This window comes from Podarcis melisellensis (genome assembly GCF_964234715.1).
Source record: "Podarcis melisellensis genome assembly, chromosome: 4".
NCBI lineage: Eukaryota > Metazoa > Chordata > Lepidosauria > Squamata > Lacertidae > Podarcis > Podarcis melisellensis.
The window spans coordinates 33,755,298-33,782,732 of NC_138531.1; the positions used below are offsets into that span (position 1 = coordinate 33,755,298).

A 27,435-nucleotide genomic window follows, 5' to 3' on the forward strand; every position below is an offset into this window, starting at 1 on the left:
GTATGTAAGCACTTCTTGCTTTGAGACATACGTAACATGTAAAGATGCATGTGGACAGAAGTAGTGGTGGCTGGTGCCCATTGGACGAGGAGGCCAATGATAGGCAAAGCCAGAACCAATGACCGGCATCTTGGTGTAATGTGAACAATGGATTAAATTACAGAGTGTTTGGCCCATGTCTTGAGTTAGCACATCCCCTGTGCTTGCTGGATGCTCCGAGATAAGAGTGCCAGGTGCAGTGAGTTACCCTATCAACACCAGCAAGGTTGATTGTATGACTTGCTGAATCATTCACCCTCCCATTGGTTCAGGAATGTAGAGGCAGACATAATAGTTTGTAGGGCATGTTTCTCATTACATCCTTGTTCTAGGGTCTGACTCTGAATCTCTGAGAGTCAGGGGAAGAGGCTGGTTGTTGTTTTTTTACACAGCAGTGTTAGATAGCATGGTGATAGTGTTTGTGGATCTGTTCAAAGACCAGAAGGGGCAGTATATAGTAGATAGTAGTGTTTAGCTTTGTCTTGTCCCTGGAGGCAACAATCACTTTGTTACTTTGAGCTGTGTGGGAGAGTAGTTTCCCACTTGACTGGGGACTCTGAAGGAAGCTGTTCTGCTGGGAGCAGATAATCTCTAAAGACTCTCCTGGGGCACTGCATGCTTGTCTGATACATCACACTGGTTGAGGTGTGGTGAACTACCAACTGAACTACCAACTATCTTCCAAAATTCATCAACAAGGCAGGGTGAACTAATGCTAGTTTTACACCCATCTTCACCTCCGTTGAGTTCTATAAGGATGTCACAGAGACTAAGGGTGGAAGGTGGCAATTTTAAGAAAGAAGGCAGACAGGTTGGGGGCTAGCTGAGGGCAGACTGAGGTCGGTGGGGCAGTGATCCATTCACCCTATTGGAACAGCCTCTCCTGGAAGAAGTGAGGAAAGCTAGGGTAAAAATCATGTGAGTCATTGGCATTTATTAATGCTAATGAGTGAGGAAGGCAGTGTGTGGATTTGCTACTTCTTTCTTTGGCTTAATAGGCAGCACAAGCCCAAACAAGTAAGCTAGCCTGTGTGTTTGTCCATGCAGAGGTTGGGAAATTTTTTATAGAAGTCTAATGCACTTGACAAAAGGATAGGTTTTGTTTTGTTTTAAGAAGGTAGACCAAAAAAGTTTCTGTGATTGGGATTATCTAACACCCCCTCCCCAAAATCTTTAGGGTATAGTGAATTTCAAAGTGGCATCATTGACATGGTTTCATAGTATGCAACAGACTAGATGTTACAAAGGAAATATGTAAACAGTTTCCTGTTTGTTTATATTATGAATAAAAAGTGGAAGTGGTAGAGTGACTGCTTAACCCTCATATCTTTTGCTTTTTGTCTGTTTAAGAAATGCTGGGCACCATCCAACAGAAATCAACACGTGCAATGGGACTTCCAGTTTAGCTTCTTCTCCATCCGTATGTGTCTCCAAAATCTGTTCTGGACAGTCCCCGAACCTTACGGATCAGATTTTGGGGGAGCGCAAGCAGGAGATTGCAGGGGAAGAAGAGTAAGTTGAAGTTCTGTTGTGCGAGCAGAACTTCTGCTACATTGAATTTCACACCCGCTCTTGAAGCTGTTTTGTCTCCCATGGGGAAAATGATAAGGGAACATATATCTTTTTCTCCATGGGGAAAAAAAAGTGACTGGTGGAAATTTTTAATGGACAAAAAGCAGGAGGGGAAGGGGTTTAGCATCCCCTTTGCTCCTGATTGCAGTTTCCTGCAGTTGCTTTTCATTCATAAGAAGTTGTGACTTCTGTGTAACATGTAGTTTGGCCCTTTGTTGTCTTTAGTTGCAACAACACGAGACAACTAATTTGTTTGCCCTCTAAAAAGAAGAACATAAAAAACCCCCTTAAAAACTGATAAAATATTAGCTCTTAATATTCAGCATTTCCTTTCAGGGGTTTTGAGTCAGTCTAAGTAGCAACTTGGTCCTCAAAAGAGCCTTACAGTGCAATCCTATATATATAGAATATATGTATATGTATATTTGGAGGGATGACAAAGCTGCAATCCTATACAATTATTTGGGAATAATTAAATTCTGATGAACTCGAGTTCATCAGAATTTAATTATTCCCAAATAATTGTATAGGATTGCAGCTTTATCATCCCTCCAGATAGGTGATTTTTTTAGTGGGTATATTCTGCAACATGGCATTGGTGTAACAGTAGTTTGTTATCAGTGGATTTGTACCAGACTGTGTGCACATCATTCAACTTGATTGGTTGTTCTGTGATGCTTTCCCCATGTTACCTTATTATTGCCATCTGGAGTGGGCACTCTTGCACTAGAGTGTGACAGAAATAGGACACATACCCCTGAAATATTTATGGTATGAAAAGTTACAGGATTTCAGCAGGAAACTACAGAACGTGCATTGATCTCAAACAAAGCTGTATGTCCACCCCAGAACTTTTACAGGCACAAACAGTATTGAAAGAAGCATCACATATAACCACCTTGATACCGTCAGGAGCATTAATAATCATGAATACACAAAATAAAGGATGTGTGGAGGGAACTCTAGGATAACAGTACTTAAAGCCCGCAACTCAATAGAGATCGCTCTCTTTCTTCAAACGATCTTTCTTTTTCTTTTTCTGATGACTCAGAGAAAATGGGATCCACGAGGAGGTTGTCTCTGAATCTACAGTGCAGAACGGCAGCTGCTTGAGAAATGGCAATGTTAAAACTTTTGTAAGTTTCTGTTAAGTTCTAAAATTTCACTAAGTGGACAGGAGAAGGAATGTGCTTCCCTGGATCTCGTTGTATTGTACGCATAACTTAGGGTTAGATTGGGTATACAGTTGATTCTTCATGGATGATTTATATTGTCTACAACTGTTGAATGTCAGTAGTCCCATACCAACGCAAACATTCTCAGATGATATTTGTGCATGCCCATAAATAGATCTCTCCCCGCCTTACAATTTTTAGGTGTACATAAATGAATGCTGAGTGCCACTGAGTATCATCATTCACCAATGAATTTCCAAACATTCACACATTTGTGGAGAGGGAGAGGGAGAGAAAATGAAAGAAAGGGCTAGGAATTGGACTAGATGCCACATGGTTTCCTCACTACTTTTATGATTCTGCACTTTCCCTCTGATTGAAGTATATGCAGTTGAAATTATTTGCTATTAAGTTGCATAAAATGTAAGTGAATTTACTCTGCAAGGGATGGCTGACTTGACACATGCCTGTTCACCATAGAATAATAGAATCGTAGAGTTGGAAGGGACCCCAAGGTTCATCTAGTCCAGTGGTGGCCAAACTTGGCCCTCCAGCTGTTTTGGGACTACAGCTCCCATCATCCCTGACCACTGGTCCTGTTAGTTAAGGATGATGGAAGCTGTAGTCCCAAAACAGCTGGAGGGCCAAGTTTGGCCACCACTGAATTCTAGTCCAACCCCCTGCAATGCAGGAAACTCAGCTAAAGTATCCGTGACAGATGGCCGTCCGACCTCTGCTTAAAAACCTCCAAGGAAGGAGAGTCCACATGCTAAGCACCACAATCCTAGCTCCTACCATGTAAAGATGTTAGCATGAGTCCCTGTGTCTGAACTGGGACCTCTAGCTTCAGAAATGATAGAGGGGCATTGTGTTTTGAGCGATTTAAAGTAAGGTGAAGTTTCTGACTGTGACCCGTGATACTCATACAGCCACTTAACGCTTTATTGCTGTAGAGAGGTAAAAGAAAAATCCGAGAACAATGTGAAAACAGAAGAAGACACCCTTCAGATGATAGACGGCCAAACCAGCCACAAAATGGAGAAGTGGTTGAAGCGGTTACCTTGTTTGAGGTGATCATCATGGGCAAAAGCGCTATGCAGGTACATCAGCTTCCAAGGTTATGTGGGAGTTTGATACTGTCTGTTTCTAGTTTTTTAATCTGTTGCCTTTTTGCAATCTGGTTCAGTCTGTGGTAGATGACTGGATTGAAGCCTACAAAAACGATCGAGATGTGGCACTTCTGGATCTCATCAACTTTTTCATCCAGTGCTCAGGTTGTCGAGGTAATTTTTTATTCCCATGCTTTCTGAGGGCAACGATGTGTGTGTGTGTGTGTGTGTGTGTGTGTGTGTAGCTAATTCCTGTTTGGGGATCCTCTTAATTCAGAATCTGGCATGCATTTGCTAAGATGAGGCTATTCCATACTACTCAGGTTCTGAATTTAGAGCTGTGGAAGCAGAAAGGTAGAGTAGAAATGCAGAGGAGAAGAAGTGGAAAAAATAGATAGATGAGCATAACCACTAGTACAAATAGGTAAAGGTAAAAGGACCCCTGACCAGTAACAGAGAGGGAGAGGGGCAATGCGGCAGGGAGGCTGGCACGGTGCAGGCGTAGCGGTGGGAATGTTGGATTGGCTTTGCCACTGCGCCAACACCACAGTGACCTCTCTGCTGCCTTTTCTCTCTCCTTGTTGGTTACTGGCAGCAACTTAATGCATCAGAAAGTAACTATGGTCCACACTGATGGCCTGCTACTGCAAGCATGGATTGGAATGAGCCTGGGACTAGAGATGTGAAAGCCGGGGGGGGGGGGAGACTTGGAACAATTTGAGACCCCCTCTCCCCATTCCCTCTAGATTTTTTTCTAGGCCTTCACATTCCCTTCTGAGACCCAAAAAAGTGTTGCATTTGCACCCCCCCCCCTTTCCTCTCCTCCACTTCCTGACTGGCTAGAAATATTATTACAGGTATTTCGCATCTTGTGCTTATTTGATCACAGCTTTTCCTGGGTGGGGAAAAATACATTCATAAATGAAGGGCAGAGGACGCCCACTCTCTATTTATTTACATACACACAAACCTCATGCACAGAAAGCTGTGATCACAGGTTCCCTGTGATGGACTTTGGGAAAGGAGGCATGAGAACTCTGGCAAGGTTCTGGAGCCCTTGTGTTTCCTTCCAAAAGCCAGGAAGGAATTCCTGGCTTTTAGAGTCCTGTATATTCAGAGACCTTGTTTTAAAATAGAGTTTGTGTCTATGCTGGCATACTTTGTTCAGTTAAATTTTTATTTCTATGGTTACTTATGTAGGAATGGTTACAGCAGAAATGTTCCAAAGTTCGCAGAATTGTGATGTGATGCAGAAAATGACAGAGACATTTGATGAGGTGGGTTCTGCTTGTATGAGAACATTTTTCAGCTGCTGATTGTTGATAAGCTTATTCAAAAGCTTAAATTGTTTATTTTGTAAATATATAGATAGATATATAGATACGTACACACACTCACCGCTGCATCGTATAACTATATCATAGTGGTTTAACAACAACCTTAAACCATAAAAACACTGTTAAATTTTATATAACTTCCCATCAATAGATAGAATGCTTCTTAAAAGAAATGATGCAATATCTAAACTTGGAAATATCTAATTAAACACAATTTTATGTTTTGTCCAAGCTGGGAAACTCTGCCAGTTCGGAACATTGTCATATATTAAACCAGCTTCCCAGTTGACAAAATGGTTCCCAGTTAACTGCTCATTCTGCAAGAGTACAAACAAAGGGTCTATATGTGTGTGCAGAAGGCAGATCCATATATTTTGCTTTTCAGGCGAAAATACATGATTGGCCAAACTGTGTGCTACAGTGGTTATCAACTTGGCACAAGGATTACAGCATCTGATCCCACTGTTACTCTCAAAGGAATGAAAGCTTTGTGCATTCACCCAGATCCTTAGCTTTATTGGTGTTGCACTGTGCACAAGTAGCCTACCCTTTAGCTGACTTTAGCTATTGCACACAGCTTTGCACATGAGGTCATGGTGAACCTTAAAAGCTTGGGTTTTACTGTGCTTGTTTATTCCTGTCAATTAGATTTGCTTAGCAATGCTGTTGCTTCAATTCTGTTTTGCCTCTCTATATCTTGTAGGCAACTGGATTGCAGTATAAAAAGTTCATGGCCTATCCCTGGATCTTGACGGTTACTTGGCCAGTGGATATGGTAACACTTTGCATTTCTTTTATATTCCACCTCTCTTCCATTGGAACTTATGATAGGGTACCGGGGGTTCCCAGGGTGTATCCTATCCAGTCACGGGCCAGATCAAGCTTCAGCAAGGCTGCTTTTTTCGCTGCTTTGCCTATCCCAAAACTGATTCCAGGGTCTTTCTGTGAGCATAAGCCAGTTTTGAGATGCGTAAAACTCCCAACAGGAGTGCTCTGGTTATTCATTTATTACCCGTTTTGCAAAATTATTAGCAATGTCTCCTGCTTCCTCTTTCCTCCGAGTTGCATAGCACCCTTCAGCTCTCTTCCCTTTAACCAAATAGTCCGGAATGACCTTCATGCAAGGAGGCAAAACACAGACAATCAGTGAGGATTGTTGTGAAACTTAAGACCTAGGCAGTGCTCCTTTGATTATATTCCTGGATCAGACTGCCACCCTCAGCCGTCATAGTGCAGGGAAGAGGGAGATGTGGGAAGCAGTGTTCCAGTGCTGAAGCCTGAAGCTAGTATAGTCCTTCTCTGAGCTGATGATGAGGGCTGTATCTAATGGGGCAGCTGCCGCTTGGGCTGACTTTCAGCCATATTAGTTCTGTGCATGGAAAGTAACTTGTACAAAATTCCATGTGCATCAGAAGTGGATGGGGAGAAGCTTTCCTCTTGCTCATAGCACTAGAACTTACCTAGTAAAGCTGAAAATTGGAAGCAATTAAACTATGGAATACACTCTTACAAAATGTAGTGACCAGAGGATCTTTCTAGTACAGTGCTGATCTCTTGTACACTACAGTCCTACCTTGGTTTTCAAACAGCTTAGTTCTTGAACATTTTGGCTCCTGAACTCCGCAAACCCGGAAGTGACTGTTCCGGTTTGCGAACTATTTTTGGAAGCCTAACGACTGATGGGGCTTCCGATTGGCTGCAGGAACTTCCTGCAGTCAGTTAGAAGCTGCACTTTGGTTTCCGAACGTTTTGGAAGTCGAACGGACTTCCGGAATGGATTTCATTTGACTTCCAAGGTACGACTGTATTATTCTGTGCAGTGAGCTGGGGGGAAGGAACAGAGGCAGGAAGGGTAGCCGTGTCAGATCACTAACCCTTCGGTACATTTTTGTCTTCTGGATGCATTTCCCATACACATGTACTCTGTGCTCTGTGAACTTCCAGACTGTATATGGAACCACTCTTGAAGATCACTCAGGAACTTCAACTGGTCCAAAATGCAGCAGCCAGATTACTACTCCCTGTGGTCCCGTTTACAATTCCCATAACATCTGTTTTGAAACAGCTGCACTGCGGATGTCAGTTTGTTCCCAAGTCCCAAATCAAGGTGCTCACATTAGCGTTGGGTGTAGGCACCAAAAAACGTGGAAGATTACTTCCTACCTTACAGAATGTATTTGGTGTATTTGATTAGCAGAGGGGGCCCTCTTGGTCATTCCACTGCCTTTGGAAGTTCTGAGACCTTATGGTGAAGGGTGGGCAATAACTCAAATAAATAATTATGATAAATAAGTAGGGTAAGCTTTTGTCATGGGGGTTGTTGGGTGGTTTCTGGTTTTGTATTTTGATTATGTATTTTGTGTTTTTATATTGTGATTTTATCCTGTGAACCACCCTGAGACCTGTGGGTATCAGGCGGTATACCAATTTAATTAACAATCACTTGTTTTACACCTCTTGTAGGATGATAAGGACTACCCGCTCGTGAAGGCAGGGCCCTACTGGAAGAAGTTCAGGACTAATTTTTGCGATTTCACTTCTGTATTGGTGCAGCAGTGTCAGTTCAGCATCCTCTATGACAACTATTTGATGGACACCATCATCTCTCTCCTTTCGGGCCTGGCAGAGTCCATGGTCAGAGCATTCCGGCACACCAGCACATTAGCAGGTATGCACAACTGGACCTGTCATGATTTTTCAGAAGTAGGGCATTTGGTAGCTTGTACTGGCAAAGCTGGTTAAGGTGTAGGGCAGGGGTGTCCAAACTTTTAAGAGGGCCAGATTTGAGGAGTGAAGGGCCGTGAGGACTGACCAAAGGGCCGACCAGGAAATAAACTGCCACAGAGGCCGGATTAAACTGACTGGTGGGCCGGATTAGGCCCCCAAAATGGACTTTGGACATGCCTGGTGTAGGGTTTGGGCAGGGATAGGTTGTCAGCAGGTCTATTCCTGTCAGCCTGATTTTCATATGGTGCAGCTTCTCGGATCACAGCGCTGCAGCAGTTAAAAAAGCAGACCTTGCCAATTTCCCCACATCTCTCATTTCAGCTGTTCAGGTCACTATTGTGGAAAGTTTCAGAGTATAGTTTACTTGGTAGTGACTGCAAAACATCAAGATAAACATTAAAAAATATATAAAGTAGTCACCGGTCATATTTTAATCACATTAGGAGTTCCTGATTATGTATTGTAAAATAAAACTCTGCCAAAATATTAAGTAAAAAAAGGGACCAAGAACTCGTTACTCTTAATAAGAAAATAATTCCAAGAAAAGAAAATAATTCCATAACCAATACAAATTATACAACTCACATCCATGGTTCTGATTAAGCAATGAAGCAAAATGACTACTGACCTTTATCAAAGTTTTTTGAAACACATAAAATTTATGGATTTTTCTTTGTTTCCAGCTATGAAGCTTCTAACAGCACTTGTAAACCTCATTGTAAGTATAGATGTCAGCAAGCATAACCTGGAAAGATTATACGAGGTAGAAAAAAGCAGGACTCCAAGCAAAAGGACCAATACTAGACTGGACCAGCTAGAGAAGAAGAAAAAAGAGGTAGGAGAAATTTCCCCTTGGAAATCGATGACAGTTTGTAAAAATGCCTATTTGTAATTGCTGGTTACTGGATTTCAATTTGAGGTGGTCGGCAGTGAGCGGCTCATGCCAAACGTTTTCCTATTTTCCCAATCTAAGGAGAGGAAATAAATTCTGAATAACTGACTGGCATAGTGTTGTTTGTTTCATCATATTGCAATATGGTGCTAGAATGTGAAGGTTGCGTTGAATACTGGCACATGGCCCCCTAAAGACACTCAAAAGTCATGTGCCAGTCATGTGTATTCACTCGGAGCGTGACAATCCCGAAACAAGATGGCATTTGTGGTGTGGAAAGGCATGGATTACTTGGGTGGAGGATCACAAAGTTATCCAATAGCCTTTGCTTTAGTGAGTGATCAGACCACTTTACCTGATAGTGGGTGACTCCAGTGGGGGCAGGGGGGTGGGGAGAGACCCAAGACCACAGGATTTTTTTCCTCAAATAAAGTTTCTAAACGAAGCTTTCTCTATTTCCAGTAACAATCCTTGTTACCACACTTAAACAGAGCTCTTAGGTAGCAGTGGGTTTCCTAATCTAAAAGTGACCAGCCTTTAGTTTTATCTGGTTCTCTTCCCAAGGCTAGAGTTCAGGTGTGCACATGCTGTTTGATCTCCAGTTTGTTGTGAGGTGGAGTTAGCTTGTTATATTGTTCTGGAGTTCCATCGCCACTACCCCCTAGACATAGCCACGACTTGGTTTGTCTTTTTGGCATGCCCTCCTATTCCCTAAAGTAGCATCTCCACCCAGCCCAGTTCAGCCCAAACACTGAGGTCCAGCGCCGAGGGCCTTCTGGAGGTTCGTTCATTGCGAGAAGTGAGGCTAAAGGGAACCAGGCAGAGGGCCTTCTCGGTAGTGGCGCCCGCCCTGTGGAACGCCCTCCCATCAGATGTCAAGGAAATAAACAACTATCTGACTTTTAGAAGGCATCTGAAGGCAGCCCTGTTTAGGGAACTTTTTAATGTTTGATGTTTTATCACTTTTTCATTATTAATAAAAAAGGGGAAACCCAGCCAGATGGGTGGTGTAGTAGTAGTAGTAGTAGTAGTAGTAGTAGTAGTAATAATGATAATAATAATAATAATTAATATAATTCCTTGCACCCACCAGGCGATGACATGGTCCTTTGCTCCTTAAGGGGGAATTTCCCCATAGAGCTGTCCTTAGTTCCAACAGTCTTGTTTGTGGCTGTCTGGACTGTTTTCCTGAAGGGTTTTTTTTTTAACTGTGCCATCCAAAGTTCAGCAGTTGCATCTGATCAGCTGTGTTGCCAGTGTTTACACACATCTTCTTCCTCCAACCCCAGCATCCATCCTTATCTTGTTCCAGTCTTTCCTGCATCTTGGAGAGCGAGATCACCCTGAAACCCTTGGCCTTGTTTTCAGCCATTTTTGATAGGGAAAAACCAAGTGTTCCTGCTCCCCCCTTCACACACAAGGCTATGTCTTTATCTATACTTGGAACATAGAACCAAGCCGATTACCACAGTCATCACAGTTTTGATTAATAGAAAGTGTAAAAAATTGTACAGGCAAGCATTACATTTGATTATGGGATAACATTAGCCCTGTTGTTCCGCTGTTCATTTACAGGTGAAGATTAAGATGTGAACCAATAGGTTAAATAAATATTAGTGATGAAGCAGGTATTCTAGTTGAGTTATTGAGGAAAGGAAAAAATATATAACTAGCTTCTGTTGTAGTCTTATCCCTTCCAACCTTTCATTATATCTCAATTTGAAAAAAATGAGGTGGTATTTAATCTGTGCAATTTCAATGAAATGAGATTAAGCATAGAGATAAGGTCTTGCCTATAGGAAGAGACTGTTCAATTGTTTTCATTTCAGTATGAACAGAAACACCTGGACATAGAGAACATGATGAATGCTATTTTCAAAGGGACCTTTTTGCAACGCTATCGGTAAGAACCTTTATGTACTTGGAAGGAGTCTCTGGTCATAATACGGTCATCTCAAGGACAGACTGGATGATGGGATTCATTCTACTTGGGGCTCCGTCACAGATGCATATTCTGCAACATCAAGTAATGGTCCTGCATATGTGACTCAGGGTTTCATGTCACTTTGCATGGCCTCAAACACAGTACTTTTCGATAGAATGCTCACATATTCTGCTGCCTGCTGTCAGATATTGCTTAAGTGATAGCAAGTAATATAATTTTAAAAATAATGTTTCAAGAATACTTTTGTTCTGTTGCATTTTTTTCTTAAGAAATATCTGTATTGCAATTGAACAATGAACAGTCTTCCATTTTTATTTTATTTTAAAGTGATATTATTCCAGAAATCCGGGCCATTTGCATTGAAGAAATTGCCTGTTGGATGACAACTTATCCTGATCGGTTCTTAACGGATAGTTACTTGAAATACATAGGATGGATGCTGTATGATAAAGTGAGTATTATTTTTTTCTCGACAGTTGAGAAAAAAGTTAACGCAATCGGTTTTTCACAGGCAGAATCCCAAAAAGTTGAAAAAGTGATTTCTTTTTAATTGATATTTGAAATAACAAAGAAAGAAGGGGGTGTAGAAAAGAATGAGAGGGGAAGAGTGAGAGGAAAGAAAAAAGAAACCCATCAGCCTACAATAAAAATATAATAAGCATTAATGCACCCACCTTAATCTGAACATACAAAGTGGTACATGCCATCCAGATAGCTGTCTACATGAAACTGAGGTTTATAAGAAGTAGGTTAAAATATAGCAAGGGCAGTAATGTCCCAGAGTACTGCATAATAAATGGTTGAGTGTTTATTTATTTTTTGAGTATTTTTATTTATTGAATTTATATCCCTCTGTTCCTCCCAAAAGAGTCCAGGGCAATGAACACACCTGAAGTTTTTAAAAGGAAGCATTCTAAAACTGTTAAAACCATGCTAAAAAACAGGGGTTTTTGGTTTGGAAAAGCATAGGCCTCTTGGTGACCATAAAGGAACACAAAATCTACTTTTGTTGCCTTGCTACTAATTTAATTTAATTTTGACATATACGGACACCTATGGCTTTATAGATTTCTTGCATGACAACTCTTTGTTGAAAAGGCATTCTTCTTTTATTTTGCTTTTAAAGTAAAGCACTTTGTTGCAATAATTGAACACAACACCATATGTGCCTTGAGTGAGGCAGGAGTGAGCTCTGTTGAGTTCAGTGGCAATTGATTCCAGGAAAGTGCATATAGGATACAGGTTGGGGTTTATTTCTTTTTTGCCCCTTTAGGGAAAACCCCTAAAGAGTTCCCCTCTACTTCCTTGAGGTTTTCCAGAGTGTGCTAATCACTCGCTGATATTTCTTCGCAATCCTGTTTCGGTTACATAGCCACCTGATGTCACGGGACTGGCAAGGAACGCCTTTGAGTCAGGGGGGAAGGGAGGAGATGAGTCAGAGCCGGAACAGTCAGAAGGAGACAGAGAGGAAGTGACGGAAGGGGAAGAGGGAGAGAGCCAGGAGGTGGGAAGGCTCTCCGATGCTGAAGCAGAGCCCCAGCACCGCACAGGAAGTTCAGGAACAGACGGAGAGATTATTCCTGTGCCTTCTGCACAGGAAAGGAGAGGGTTAAAGCGCAAGAGACGTCCCATGAAGCTTCCCCGCCTTTTCTGTTGGAGGAGAAGCCGGAGAAGACCACTCCCCGAATCTGAACTGGAGGATTCGGATGCATGATTGTACTGTGCTGCTTCTACATATGTAAAATAAAGAACTGTAAATATCTCTCTGAGTGAGCAGAGGGTGCTTATTGCGAAGAGCATATGCAAGCCATCACATCTGAGCACCTGAGTTTGCTACTCATATGCACAAGTGGGACCTGCAACAAAATATTGCAGCATCGAGTGCTCTTGTTCAGGGTTTGAACCAGCTAGCCAACCAACCATCTCCCAGTCCCCGTTCCTCTTTCTGCTCTGGTTTTCTATTCCTTCCTTTCCTTTCATAGTAGGCATACCCTGTTGTGTGGCCACTGAGTGTGATCAGCCCTCATCAGACTGTTTGTTTCCCTCTTATTCCCACCCACCCCGCTGCAGATTTTTGTAGTTCTGTAATTGTCAGTTTTGTGCATGAATGGTGCTCTGTTGACTTCACAAAGGTCATAGCTTGGGGAAAATGTTCGCCAAGTGCCAATTGAATGTTTTTTGTCCTTAGAATAACGTCAATAGTTGCATAGTCTTATCAGTGAACTTCGTCTTCTATTTCATCCTGTATTCCAGCAACCTGACGTCCGACTGAAGTGCCTTCAGGGCCTGCAGGGAATATTTGGCCAGAAAGCGCTGGGTTGTAAAATGGATCTCTTCACTTGCAGGTTCAAGGTGAGCTTGAACAATAAGTGTGTCCCAGATTGAATATTCTGGTTGGTTTGCCTTGGAGGGCTGACCATTTTCAAAGCTGAACCCTGAATCCTGTATCACTTTAGGCCTATCAATGGTGTACAAGGTGTAAATTACATATAACTTTAAATGGGAAGTGTTTTATAGCTGATATACAAGGGTATATTGTATATACGCGACTTTAAATGACATGGTTTCTCTTCTGCCCATGACCCAATCCTGGGAGTTTTAGTTTGGCCAGGGTGGTAGGGCTCCTCACAAGAATTCAGTTCCCAGGCTTCTCTGGGAAAAGGAGGTGAGTTAAACTAGCTTTAGTTTATAGACATAACCAAGACATAGCTTTAGACATACCCGATCTGTGAAGTTGGAAGAGGCAAGCCTTCCTTTTTACATGTTTGCTCCATGGGATAGGCATGCTGTGGTTTTGCCATTATTGCTGGAAAGCTGTTCCTAATCACACAAAATTACGATGACCGCCTGACCTCCAGTCTACATCCATTTAACACTAATGGAGATTCCTTGGCTCTCAGGCAAGAAGCCTTAAAGGATGGTGCCCTGATCATGTTGCCACATTGAAAGAGGACAGATCGGAGCAGATCGGACTTGGTTTAGTGTTCCTCTTTGGACAGAAAGCAGGCTTTGAAAAGCAGATTCTTATTTAGAGAGAGGTTCATATGAACACAACCCATTTGGAGCCTTGTTTTTTGTTTTCATCAACTTTGTTTGAATTGCTGTGCAGAGACGTGAAACATTGTATGCATTGCTAGTATATGTCAGTGTTCGCAGGACATTTTGGTACTTCGCAGTCAAGAATGCCAGGATCCAAGATTGAATCAGTGGGGACTTTGAATCATAGTCTTGAATCATAGTCTACAAAAGGGAGGCCACTCCTTTTTCTTGTAATAGATGGGGGATTATTTTTTTTAAACTCCTAATTAAAGTATAGACAACCCATTCCCATTTATAAAGCTTGTCTTCAATGACCACATGAAACCAATTACTGTAAAAAAAAAAAAGGTAGAACATTTTGGACCCTTTCTGTATGTATATACTAATAGACAAGTATTGGAATGTTTCTAATATATTTTTGTGCCATACTCCAGTCTTGTTTGCTGTGGCATGGATCACTTAGCAACAAAACAGAAGGGAAATTAATAAGGCTGGAGTTCCCATTTTGGAATGTGAAAATAAAACTTCTAATGATGTAGTCTATTGAACTATTATCAGAAAAGACTAAAAGTGCTTTTTAAAAAAAGTGATCCCAATTAAGGAAAGCTGTGTTTTTGTACTTTTGACGCTTCAGGTTGTGCGTTTTTGGGTTGTGCACCATGTCGAACCCGGAAGTACCGGAATGGGTTACTTCTGGGTTTCGGCGCTCGCGCATATGCAGAACCACCAAATTGTAACCCGTGCATGCGCAGACACGGCGCTGTGGGTTGTGAACGTGCCTTCCGCACGGATCACATTTGCAACCCGAGCGTCCGCTGTACCAACTTGAGATATCAGTGACACCTTTAAACTGAAGAATTCTGATCTTGAAGCCTGCAGGGGGTGCTACAAACCATCCATTGCAAGTCAGAGCAATCACCACCCGAACTAAAAAAAATTGTGGAACAGTTCTGGGCCATGAGTCCTATGTCACAAACACAATGCTTATTTGCTTTTCAAATATGGCTCACTAAGGAGTTATTCTTCTCTCTCCCTGCATGCATTTCATTGTGGCCATCTCAACTTACAGATTTTACTCTAGTTTAATCAAACTGAAAAAACCAGCGTAAATCTCAAAAGCATGCAGTCTGTCGAAAAAGTATAACTTCTTCAGCAAAGACCTCCAGAACAGAATCTTTACATCTTTCTTAATGTTTGTTTGCATCCATTAGGATCGACTTGTGTCCATGACTCTGGACAGGGACCATGAAGTAGCAGTTCAAGCCATGAAACTCTTGATGCTCATGTCACAGTAAATAACTTTTTCATTCAAATCTAAAGTCTACTTGGGTGCAAGATGCAAACTATAATTAGTTAAGACTTGGGGCTGCACACTTGCCTACTGTGGTCACCAACCCTCCCCTCCCACTCTGCCTAGTCTCCCCAGTTTCCCCCACAGTAACCCATTAGAGATTAGACATTCCCCTTTCCACCCCATGCTGCTCCAGATCCCAAGACTGGCTAGCTGCCATTTCTGGGTGGCTTCCTCCTGCACTGCTGCTCCTGCCACTCTTCATGTTGATTGGTGGTGGCGGCAGCAACAGTGGATCCCAAGGGAGGAGAGCTGCTGTTTCTGGTCAACTTTCTTGTCCCTGTGCTGCTGTTGCTCTTCATCCTATTCACAGATGCTGAGGCTGACTGTTGCTTCTGGGCAGCTTCCTCTTCCCCTCTGTGCCCAGGCTGACTCTAACCCATGTCAGTGCTGGTAGCAGCAGCAGAGGCCCAGGCCAACCAGTGAGGAGGAAAGCAGGCATCAGAGGTGCTGGGTGGCTGGAAGATCTGAGGCCCTGAGGCTGGCAGGTGGAGGAGCTAGGGGGCTGTCACAGCCTGTTCAGACTTGTCCCTCCGTGGTGATAGGGTGTGCATGAAGGAGCCTGGGCTGTCCATCCACTGCCTCTCTTCACACTGTAGTTCACAGCGCCACCTTTTTGCAGTTGTGCAAACTACAGCGTGATGATGGCTGAGTGCAAATAATAGAGAGAGAAATCCCTCATATTGTGCCACATCGGCAACTGTGCATAGATGAATGTGAGTGCCAAATTTCTCAGATTTATTATGAATCTGACACATCATATTGCATAGATTAGCACATTCTGTAGCATTATGGATTGTTTTTATATTTATGCAAATAATGTGATTTCACTTTTGGATTTATTTGACTTATAAACCTGGTTATTTCAATTGCTAGTTAGGAGCATTTCTTCTTCTTTTGAGTATGGCAACTGCTTATGCCAGTGTTCCCAAACAGGGCTAGCTAATGAGTTTCCTTCTGGATAATTTTTTGACTGCAGTTCCCATCATCCCTGATGGAATGCTGGCTGGGCTGATGGGAGCTGGAATCAAACAACATAGGGAGGGAATTAAGTTGGATACCTCTGCTCTAAAATGACACCCGCAAGCAATGAGATGGCGGCTCACCCCTATCAACACAACATTGTGCAGATACAGTTGTACCTTGGATCCCAAACACCTTGGCTCCTGAACAAATCGGCTCCTGAATGATCAAAAGCTGGAAGTGAGTGTTCCAGTTTTGGAACGATTTTGGGAAACCGAACGTCCAGTGCAGCTTCCAATTGGCTGCAGGAGCTTCCTGCAGCCAATTAGAAGCCACGGTTTGGTTTTGGAAGTCGAATGGACTTCCGGAACGAATTCTGTTTGACTTCCAAGGTACGAATGTATATTCATCCAGGCAGTTTTCTGTGATGTTTCAGACAAGGTTACCAGTTTGTGAAAAAAGGAGTAGGGGCTCAAATACACACTTTCGGTGGGTGACCTCTTTGGGATATGGTTAGTTCACTGCAAGTAATAGTGGAATATTGTCAAATTGTTTCACTAATAAATTATGCCTTGCAGTTTGTCAGATCTAAGCCTTAGTTTGTCTGGCACTGCTGGGGTTATTTCATTTGTGTATATATTACAGCAGTGAATAGATGCTAACTGGTTTGGTTACCTATTCAGTGTTCACACTGGTTTTGTGCTACAATTTTCCTTTTTCAATTCTGGGGGAGCCATTGTTCAAGCAACTCCCACGGCAGATAGATGATCCCTGTGGACATCGCCATAGTGTCATCTCTGTGTGGTGTTTGCTTTTTCCTGGTGCATTGATAGTAGAACAAAGTACAGTGCAGTTGTCTCTGTGCTCATTCTGTTCCTGTGCTAAGAGGGGTCATGTGCCTTTGTTATTATACAATGATGATTTTTAAACCATTTAAATGTTACTCTTGTTCTACAGCTGAACTGACAAGCATTGCATTGGCACTGCAGCTGTTCAGCATTTTTGACTTTGCTGTTGTTGCTGCACAGGGCAAACTATAGTCCAAGTGTTTAAAGAACAACACATGTTATTAGGAAAGCAGAACTCAATTATTGGACTGCCTACTCATACGTCAGGCCTATTCAGTTCAAGGAGACTTACTCCCAGGTAAGCATGCATAGGATTGCAGCCTGAAACCTAAGCCTGCAACACCAAAGAGTTTTTGTCAGAAGAAAAGAATTCAAGTGCATCCTAACACGTATTTCTGTATCTGTGACATGTGAGTGCAGTTCTCCTTTTCCTATTTAAAATCCTAGTAGAGTCGAGAGACTGCCTTGTTGTTGCCTTTGTTTCTTCTTCCATCTGTTGCTGAGCTGGTTCTCCAAAGTCACATAGAGCCCTGTGGATTTGGTCTAATTACTGAGAAGGTGTGTTCAGGGAAGACAGATGTGAAGCTAAATAATATGTGGAAAGGTTTCAAAAGCATATTTCTCTTTTTGGCAAGCTCAGCATTAACCATCTTAAATCCATCTTATGTCGAATAAAATCCTTTGCATCAAGTCTAGCAATTTGCATCAAACTTTTTTTTTTAAAAAAGCCTTCCACTTCCATTACAGTGGTACCTTGGAAGCCGAACGGAATCCGTTCTGGAAGTCCATTCGACTTCCAAAACGTTCGGAAACCAAGGCGTGGCTTCCGATTGGCTGCAGGAAGCTCCTTCAGCCAATTGGAAGCCGCAGAAGCCGTGCTGGACATTCGGGTTTCAAAAGAACGTTCGCAAACTGGGACATTCACTTCCAGGTTTCAGCCTTCAGGAGCCAAAACGTTCGACTTGCAAGTCGTTCGTTAACCAAGGCTACCACTGTATTGAATTCTGAACTGAACAAATGCTTTTCATGCCTTTGCACCAGAAGAGAGGCTCTAATTCCAGGTGACACGATTTATTATAATCCCGGGTGTTCATGACATTCCCATTGTGCAGCAAGGATTTGAGTACAAATGCTCAGCTGTCTTGGCATTGTAGATTAGTTAAACCCGGGGCGACTTAGTCATAGGAATGCTCTAGGTCGTTTTGCTAATTCATAGGTTTACATTTCTACAGATCTGTCCTTCTGGTTGTCTTTGCTACAGATCTGACACCTCTAGGCAGGATCCAGCAGGACCCCCCAAAGTTCTTCAGCACTGCTCGTGTTTATCAACCACTTTACACTGCTGCAGCTATGTGTATGCGTGTGTTGAGAGAGAGTGTGTTAAAAATCATCCATGAATTTTATTGCCCTGCATTTAGCTCAGATTTTCAGAGGCAACAGCTGGCATGAAACAGGGATATAACAGTCCTTCATGGAGATGAGGGATGAGATATTACCTTCTGAGCATGTGGAGTTCACTAGAATTATTTCGTTGTACTTTATTAACTTACGAGCACTGGAAATACTGGGCTAAAGTTCGGTGAGTTCGGAAAACAACATTGAAAACAAGCCCCACTTTAGTGATTAGGCAATTGGAAGAGATGACTGAAGGGGAAATACTAGAAGGGAATATTGGTGTGTGAGCATAGATCTACAAATAGCGAAAGGATTTAACACTAGAGGAGGAAAGAATTTTGGCTGGTAAAAAGCAGGGAGATCTAGCCGGCAGGAAATATAGGGAAGGAGTGTGGAAAATCTGCCTTGTCAGTATTGTCCAGAAATACATCACACTTTTAAAACATTCTTTAGTGTTGTCCTGACAAGGCAGTCTTTGAAGTAGGAAAATGACTGTACTGTGGAGCTAATTGTGGTAGGTTTTTATAAAAGTCACATGATACCTTGAACTGCAGGTACTGAGCCTATATTTTTGCTTTCCTTCCCATGACTGGAACTCCTTTAAATTCTAAGAAAATTAACAGTATAATTTAGATTATTCCTTTCTTCTATGTGTTGTTTAAAGCCCAACATTGTCACTGGCGGCTCAGATGGCATCAGTGGCAAGGAGATTCTTTTTCCAGTTCCAGCAGGTTTGCCAGCTCTGACCCCTTTTTGACAGAGATGACTTGGCCCCCTGGACAGAGAAAAATAAAACCACTATTTTTCAGTTGCAGTTCCACTTTACAAGAAAGTGTCTCTATTGACAGCTTGGAAATGAACTATGCCTATTTGAAAATCAGCGTACTTGCTTGTGGTTATATGTGATGGGAGAAATTCTGTGAGAGTCCAAATACTCCCTCAGTTCTACAATGAAAAAAATAATCACATACCCAACCTCGGTGCAAAGCCTCCTCTGATCTTACAGTACTTAATACGGCATCATCCTGCCATTTAAGCCGCACTTTTCTTCCAAGATCTGTCTTTTGCACCCTTCCCTTCACTCATCTCCTGTTCTTCTTGTCTCTCACCAGCTTTCTTTGTTCTTTCCTATTTATACTTTCAATTGAGGTACTTTAACATTGTCATCATGGGTGAAGCACTGTGGGTGTGCCCTTGACTATTATTTTTTTAACCAGATACAAGCTGAAGACCATTCTAGGCTTTCGGAACTCCTATGCTGCCATCTTGCCAAGGTCACCTCCATAAAAATAAATGGGATCCTTTTGAGATTTCTGTTGGTGAGGGTGGAAATGCCCAGAGGAAACTAAGCTTCTGTTGCTTCCCTAGAGAGCCCCACCTTCAGTTCTCTGCTACGTGTTCTGTTTGTGCTCAGTCACAGTGAAATATGGAGGAAAATGATATAACGCGGATTTGGTATGCGAAGGCAAGACTTATTTTTAGACGGCTAAATACCGGCAGGCCCTTCTGGCTTAACCTTTATCTGGCACTTGGCATTCCGTATATTTGCAGCAGAAGCATTGCTCTCAATGAAGTATTCCTTGAATGTGTAATTTCTGGTTCATGGCCTACAAAACTAGAGCCACTCTTTCTGAGTTAAAATAAGACCCCACTGGGTATCGACCTTTACAAGGAACAGACTCCATTAACTGGTATTTATTTATTTTGAAAAACAAAACCCACTATTTACTTTGTAGTTATGTTGGTATCTCCAGTAAAGGTAAAGGTACCCCTGCCCATACGGGCCAGTCGTGTCCGACTCTAGGGTTGTGCGCCCATCTCACTTAAGAGGCCGGGAGGCAGCGCTGTCCGGAGACACTTCCGGGTCACGTGGCCAGCGTGACGAAGCTGCTCTGGCGAGCCGGCACGAGCGCAGCACACGGAAACGCCGTTTACCTTCCCGCTATAAAGCGGTACCTATTTATCTACTTGCACTTTGATGCTTTCGAACTGCTAGGTGGGCAGGAGCTGGGACCGAAAGACGGGAGCTCACCCCGCTGCGGGGATTCGAACCACCGACCATGCGATCGGCAAGCCCTAGGCGCTGAGGTTTTACCCACAGTGCCACCCGCGTCCCAGCATCTCCAGTAAACAATGGCCAAATTAGTTGAGGAGGAGGAGAGAGAACTGATGCTTCCCCTCTGCCTTTTAAAAATTAAGAATATTAGTCCCAATTGGTAAACCATTAATGCAGAAGTTACACCCCACCTTCAGTGTCTATCTGCTCCAAAGCCAGCAAGGATTCTCATCTCATCTATTGTAAATAGATTTGATATTTTTTAATCAAATAGTAGTCTTTTAATATTTTAACAAATAAATGATACGTTTAGGGAAAATCAATTCACAACACATAAAAAGAACTTATTTAAAATATTTTTAGAACATCACTATTTTTAGAATGCACTAAGCTAAATGTTTAGAGTTTTTTTGTGTTTTTTTTAAAGGTTGACTTCATGGGTGCTTCTGTAATGTCACATAGCAAAGCATAGGTTTTCTTTCCGAGTAAATACCTTGGCATACTTTCCAACAATTTTGCATGCAGCTTCGTATATCTGATTCTTGTCCAGTGCAGAACTACACATACATAGGGAAATGAAATTTCAGAGGCATTGTCTGATTGTTTTCTGGGTTTCTGAAAAGCTTGGTTTTTTTTTTTTATTCTGTGATGCCCGGTATGCATTTTCATGGTGAAGCTGCATCTACTGTGCTTGAAATCATTTGTGTAAGAAACTTTTATTTTTTAAAAAGCACAAGAAACAAAAATAAAATAACAAGCAGCTCTCTGCAAGTGATGGACAGTAGGATAATGATCAGCTTGCAGTTTTTCTGAGTCTGCCTTGACTCCTCAGATCCCTTTGTGCTTCCAACCTTCCGCTCTTGCCTTGTTTACAGTGAGAACAGACACTTCGCCAAAGTGTGGTTTTTCTGGAGCTTTTGCTTTGCAACTCTGTCCCACTAACAGAAACTTGAGGTCCAGTCAACTAGTTGCTAGTGGGATTCTTGTTCTGCCAGCTAATTAGCTGCTAGGGGACAGGACAAGATAGGGGCAAGGTTTGGCTTTGATAGATGGTCATTTGCTAAGGAGCTGCGCTGCCTTAACATGCAAGGGGTACAACATTGTTCACAGGGCGGCAGAGGCATTGTTTGAAAAACTTCCTTTGTGTTGGGACTTGCATGAACTCTTCAATTTAGCTATTTTACATAGGGTTGTGATGTTTCAGAAGTGGGTGTTAAAAACTCCTTAAAAAACCAATGCAATGAAATCTCTCACTGGAACTGCATTGTTGACCTGAAGGGGTTTTTTTTGGGGGGGGGGAGACCAAGTACCCCTACTTGTTTTAGAGATAGCCTTAAGTGGTATGAATGTGGTGGATTTGTTTTCTCTGTGAGCTAGCTAGTTAGTCTTCAAGCATGTGAAGCTGTCTCATCCAGAGCTAGGCCATTGACCCATCTCCCTGTTGTATATTCTGACTAGCAGTTACTTCTCATGGTTCAAGAGCAGCATAGGTTTCCCCAGCCCGGCCTTGAGAGGTGATTTAATAGCCCATGACAGGGGTTAAACCTGGAACCTTTTATATGAAAAATAGTAGTTTTAATTGATTTTTGTAGCATGTATTATGCTTTGCTGTTGCATTTTATTTTGCTGCAAATCCCCCTGTGACTGTTGTGGTGAAGGGTAGTATGAAAGTACAGAAGCACATAAATAATAAAGGCTAAACTATGACCCCTTTCCAACCACTGTCTTATCTTCATAATGGTTGGAAATAAATTTTATTATTGCTTGAAGTGCTTAGCCATGTTCTGGTACAGCGTTACCTTGGGTTACATACGCTTCAGGTTACAGACTCCGCTAATCCAGAAATAGTACCTCGGGTTAAGAACTTTGCTTCGGGATGAGAACAGAAATTGGGCGGTGGTGGTGTGGCAGCAGCAGGTGGCCCCATTAGCTAAAGTGGTGCTTCAGGTTAAGAACAGTTTCAGGTTAAGAACGGACCTTCAGAACTAATGAAGCATTTGCCTGATCATACAAAGGGTTAAACTTGGGGCGGGGCAGGGGTGCAATGCAAGCCCCACTCCCAGTGAGAAGCAGCGTGGTTGCAGTGGTTGGAATGTTGGGCTAGGACCTGGCAGGCAGGCCAGGGTTGATATCCCCACTCAGCCCTGAAGCTCACTGGGTCATCCTGGGCCAGTCACCGCCTCTCAGCCTAACCTACCTCACAGGGTGGTTGTGGGAATTAAATGAGGAGGGGGAGAACTGTGTGTGCCACTTTGATCTCCTTGGAGAAAAAGGTGGGGTACAAACACAGCGAATAATAATGTCCCTCACAGGCTCGCTGCTCTCGAGATCTTTCTCCGGTTAGCAGAAAGGTCCCGAGAGACTCTTTAAGTTCGTTGCAAACTTCGCTGTGAGCAGGAGCCCTGGCATATTGGGATTTCTAGTCAGTGGGAGAGTTAATTGTGCCAAGATCTCAAGAGCAGCTGATGTGCCTTGGGGATATTGGCTTGCAAACTCCAGCCCCACTTAATCTTTCACATGTGCGACTGAATGTCAGAACACTGCTTCTGTTGACATCTTTGCCTAATGTTCACCTCATGCTCTAAATATGTAACCAAATTACCTTATTCATTCTTTTCCATGATTGTTTGTCAATTCCCAGAGAGCCTCGCATGTTACACTGGCATAAATGTTTGTGCCGTCAAAATATAATTTAATGCCATATGTTATGGACACAGTGCTCAGAAGGCTTAGAACAGAACTTTACAGTCTCTCTCCGGCTGCAACAGAACGGACAGAAGTTGTTCCATGAGTCCATGTGGATATAGCTAAGTCCAAAGCTGTCTAGTGACTAAACACTAAGTTTAGTGCCAACCGCCCCAAGAAAGTAATGTATAATTAAGCCCCAACCCAAAGTATTTACAGGCTTAGGCTGCAATCCTATGCACTCTTACCAAGGAGCAAGCCCCATTCGCCCATTCTCCTGACTTCTGAGTAAATGTATAGGGTTATGCTGTTAACGTGTGTAACAATGCCCTTTTTAACAAAACACAGTTAATACCATGTCTTTGTACAGGAACTATGAAGATGCGTTGTCATCTGAAGACTGTGAAACCTTGTACCAGTTTGTTTATGCCACCCACCGACCACTGGCTGTAGCAGCTGGGGAGTTTCTTTATAACAGGTACCTCAGTGTGACTATTTTTATTTGGCACTTGGTTGGCTCCATAATATCAGAGCCTGCCCTTGCATATGCTATAAGCATCGTAATTCAACACACACACACACACACACACACACACACACACACACACACTTCTCTTTTGAGTGATTGTGGTCTAGGCTGATTCTTGTTACATTTCCATTCGGTCCGATCTCCACCGGTGTAAAATAAGCATGCAAACGTAGTAACCAAAGAACTGCATTAGTAGAAATGTTGATCCTTAAGCATGTGATGGGATGCCCAAATATACACTCACTCAGACAACCAGTCCTAGGTTATTTTTATGCTTACTTGTGTGTGTGTGTGTGTACATGGTTAGGGCTAGGGCAGCTATACTCTCTGCTAAAAAATATAAATTGGTGAAAATCAGTTTTGTTTCACCAGGCCTTAACTTCAGCTGCTTTTGTCTGTTGATTTGTCTTGCCAATGCTTGCATTTCTTAGTTCGTTCTTCTTTTCTTTTTTCTTGGTAAAATTTTCCTTAGTTCTTTCTGTGCCTCCAGATGGGAAGTTCTTTGGTCTTTCATAGATTTAATTACTTTCCTTTGGATGCCATCAGAGAGCATAGAACCCAGGTGAATTTTCATCCACATTGAGTTCTTCTGTGAATATTTCCCACCTATTTCTTGTTTGTTTTGTGTTAGATGTCCATTGGAAGGAATCCAGAATTATCTGCCTGCCTGTGTGATTATCATATAATTTGGAGCATAATGCCATTTCCTTCAGTGTGAAAGTTGACTTTAAAGGGACCTCTTTTTAAGGTGCCCCCTCCCTCCCTCCCTTGCCAGAGATGCTTCCTGTGGGTGTAATAGTGAGGAGACATTGTTAGGGTTCACTGAGGAGCGTTTCAGGTCGAATCCCTGGGTCTGGCTCTTTAATGATATTTTGCAATTATAGTTTATATACACAGACTGATGTGCAGGCTTGCTACAAAATGTTGCCTGGCTTTATTTCATTACATTTGGATCCCACCTTTTATCCAGGGAGCTTAAGGTGGCATACATGGTTCTCTCCCTCTCCCTATTTCATCCTCACAACAACCCTGTGAGGTAAGTTAGGCTGAGAGACAGTGACTGGCCCAAGGTCACCCAGGGAGCTTCATGGCAGTGTTAGAAACTGAGATATGAAAGCTAGGAGCTAAATGGCACCTTCAACCCAGGTTATGGGCGCAACAATGGAATGTCTAGGTGCACTTTTTTAATAACAAGAGTACAAAGCTGAAAATGAATGAACTTCAGCTAAAATATTATGTTCATTTTCCCCTGGTCTAGTCCTTCCCCTGCCCACCCCCCTAATATTCTTAAGAGGCTCTCTTCTCCAGTCTTCAGAGACTAGCTGGAAGTGGGGAGGCAGAAAAAGTTCTTCCTTTTCTTCAACTCTGCAGTTTTAATCTGAAATCTTGGGCACAGTACTGCACCCAGAGCTCGCGCTAATTAAATTCCCTGTTGCGAAATGCGCAGAGCACAATGGGAGTTTTGAACACTGCATCATGGGTTAAGTAAGGTTCATAATCTGGGTCTCCCAAGTCTTAGTTCAACACTCTGACCGCTTTCCTGTGGCTCTTAGGAAACTGCCTTATGCCGAATTTGATTGGTCCCTCTAGATCAGTGCTTCTCAAACTTGGATCCCCAGCTGTTGTTGGACCACAACTCCCATCATCCCTGACCACTGCTCCTGCTAGCTGGGGATGATGGGAGTTGTAGTCTCAAGAACAGCTGGAGACCCAAGTTTGAGAAACACCGGTCTAGATGATTGTGGTCTGCAATGACTAGCAGCGGCTTTCCACGGTGTCAAAGGGGGGCCTCCCAGCCCCACCTGGAGATGCTGGTGAGAGAACCTGGAGCCTTCCGCATGCTAGCCAGATGCTGTACCATTGAGCTGTGGCCCTTCTCCAAACATTTAGCCCTTCACAGCCCCACATCTCTGTCTTCCCTTCCCTTACATGCCAACCCTTTTCATCTCCTCCTATTGGTTGTCCCATTTTGTATCTCTCCTTCCTCTCTGCTCCATGGGTTGTCTTGCCAACTCTGTTCCTGACCTGCTTTCACTGATTTTCTTGTTTGTCTCCATCCCGCCCCCCACTATTTCTTGTTTTCCTTTTTGTCCTTTGTCTTCCTCTCCCAGGTGCATCTTCTCCTGCCTTCCTTCCTTGTTTGCTTGCTCAATTCTCTTTCCCACCTGCCCAATGACTGCTTTTCTTTGCACCGTTCTTCCTTGGCTTCCTTTTCTCAGCTTTTTTCCGGCCCCCATCCATCCTGCATCACTTGTTCCCCTCTTTTCTCCCCCTCCAGTTTACCCCTGCAAGGTTTTTTTCTTCTTCTCCCAGCATGCTCAGCCAGGAGCCTTTGCAGTGGCTTTTGGAAATTGGATCCAGGGGTTCCCTTCCACCACGTTGCATACATGCAAGAGCTTTCTCAAGTCCCACATGACAGTGCTGCATGAGAATAGGTTTTTTAAAAAGCCATCCAAAGATGATGTTCTGCTTATGGGACGTCTTGAAAAAGCACGAGAACGGCTGTAGAAGCAATCTCCTGCAGTGCTTCTCAAAGTCTTACACAAGTGTTTGCAGACCTGTCTGAGGGGCTACTTTTCCTGCAGCTCGTGGTTCTATCCTACTCATTACCTTCAAAACTCTCACAAAACTTCAGTAAAGCAAGTCAGGGTTGCTGAGAGAACAGGCTTCCCTAAGGCTGATTATTTTAAGTGATTTCAATCGTGATTTCAATCGTGTGTGTGTATATTGTTGTAATTCTGGGACCTTTGTGATGAAGTGCAGGTAAGAAATCCAGTGAATAATAGTGCCATTTAGTAAGTTCATGGCTGCAGTAAGATTTGAACAAAGGCTTCCCCCGCTCCTCCTGCTTACACTTTTTGTCTTTGGCATGTGCCAAATATTATATCGGGGTTTTCTCTCTCTCTCTCTCTCTCTCTCTCTCTCTCTCTCTCTCTCTCTCTCTCTCTCTCTCTCTCTCTCCCCCTCCCCCCCTTCTGTTTTCTCTGCTTGTTGATTTCTATCCAGTGAGCCAATTTCTTGCCAAGCAGCATCTGCTTGTGATTGTTGTGAATGGTTTATCTTTTCTGATTAATCACAAAGGGTCTCTTCTTGCACAATGCAGCTGCGTAGTAAAAAAAACAACAAAACCCAAAAACAAACAAACCCCAAACTAAAACTTGAATAATTTAGTGAGACAGTAGATTAAAACAAGTTCCAGTTTTTCAGTCAAGTTAAAATCTCACTCTCCCAAGAGTAACTTTGTAAATGGGCCTTGGTAACAATATGTGGATTAGGGGAAATGAACTAGAATGATAAAAGGGAAGCAGTATAACCCCCATTGGTATTGGGATGGTTTTTTATTACTTACCACTGTGACATGCTGATGAAAATAATTTATTATAGTCAAGGTTTTTTCCCCATTTTTAATCAATCATGCTTTTTGTTTAATTTTCCATAAGCCGATAGGTTGAAAAATGCATTAAAAAAAATCAAAATTAAAATAATAGAAAGAGAAGTAAAATAACAGCCAACAACTACCCTGATGCAGAAACAATACGCTGTTGCCATAAATTAAAAGTCTTTCAGTTTTGTTCTTTTCTGGATTTTAGCAGGAGGGCCTGCAAAACAAAGTCATTGCAGAACAACACCTGCTCATGCAGTGGGTCTTCTCCTGTCTCTCTCTCTCTCCCCCCCCCCCCGTATTCACCCCTAACAACCTGCTCTTGGAATTGCCAAAATCCCCAGAAGCAGATTTGGGTGGGGGCACGGCGCAGGAGAAGGAGAAGGACAAG

General features: G+C 42.7%; 1 protein-coding gene across 5 annotated transcripts in view; it reads left to right on the plus strand.

Annotated features, from left to right (window-relative positions):
* LOC309367884 (cohesin subunit SA-2-like) overlaps positions 1-27,435 on the plus strand; it is a gene marked incomplete at its 3' end in the record, with an annotated part of 57,289 nt that overhangs the window by 5,079 nt on the left and 24,775 nt on the right. For 3 of the 5 annotated variants that reach the window (XM_081907529.1, XM_081907527.1, XM_081907528.1), the window contains 13 exons: positions 1,390-1,551; positions 2,663-2,747; positions 3,740-3,886; positions 3,973-4,069; positions 5,096-5,172; positions 5,936-6,007; positions 7,696-7,900; positions 8,643-8,794; positions 10,681-10,754; positions 11,124-11,247; positions 13,050-13,148; positions 15,047-15,126; positions 23,504-23,611. In XM_081907529.1, the coding sequence (XP_081763655.1) occupies positions 1,390-1,551; positions 2,663-2,747; positions 3,740-3,886; positions 3,973-4,069; positions 5,096-5,172; positions 5,936-6,007; positions 7,696-7,900; positions 8,643-8,794; positions 10,681-10,754; positions 11,124-11,247; positions 13,050-13,148; positions 15,047-15,126; positions 23,504-23,611 (1,482 nt within the window). The remainder of the gene's footprint in view (positions 1-1,389; positions 1,552-2,662; positions 2,748-3,739; positions 3,887-3,972; positions 4,070-5,095; positions 5,173-5,935; positions 6,008-7,695; positions 7,901-8,642; positions 8,795-10,680; positions 10,755-11,123; positions 11,248-13,049; positions 13,149-15,046; positions 15,127-23,503; positions 23,612-27,435) is intronic. The other 2 variants (XM_081907530.1, XM_081907531.1) reach the window with 1 other exon arrangement.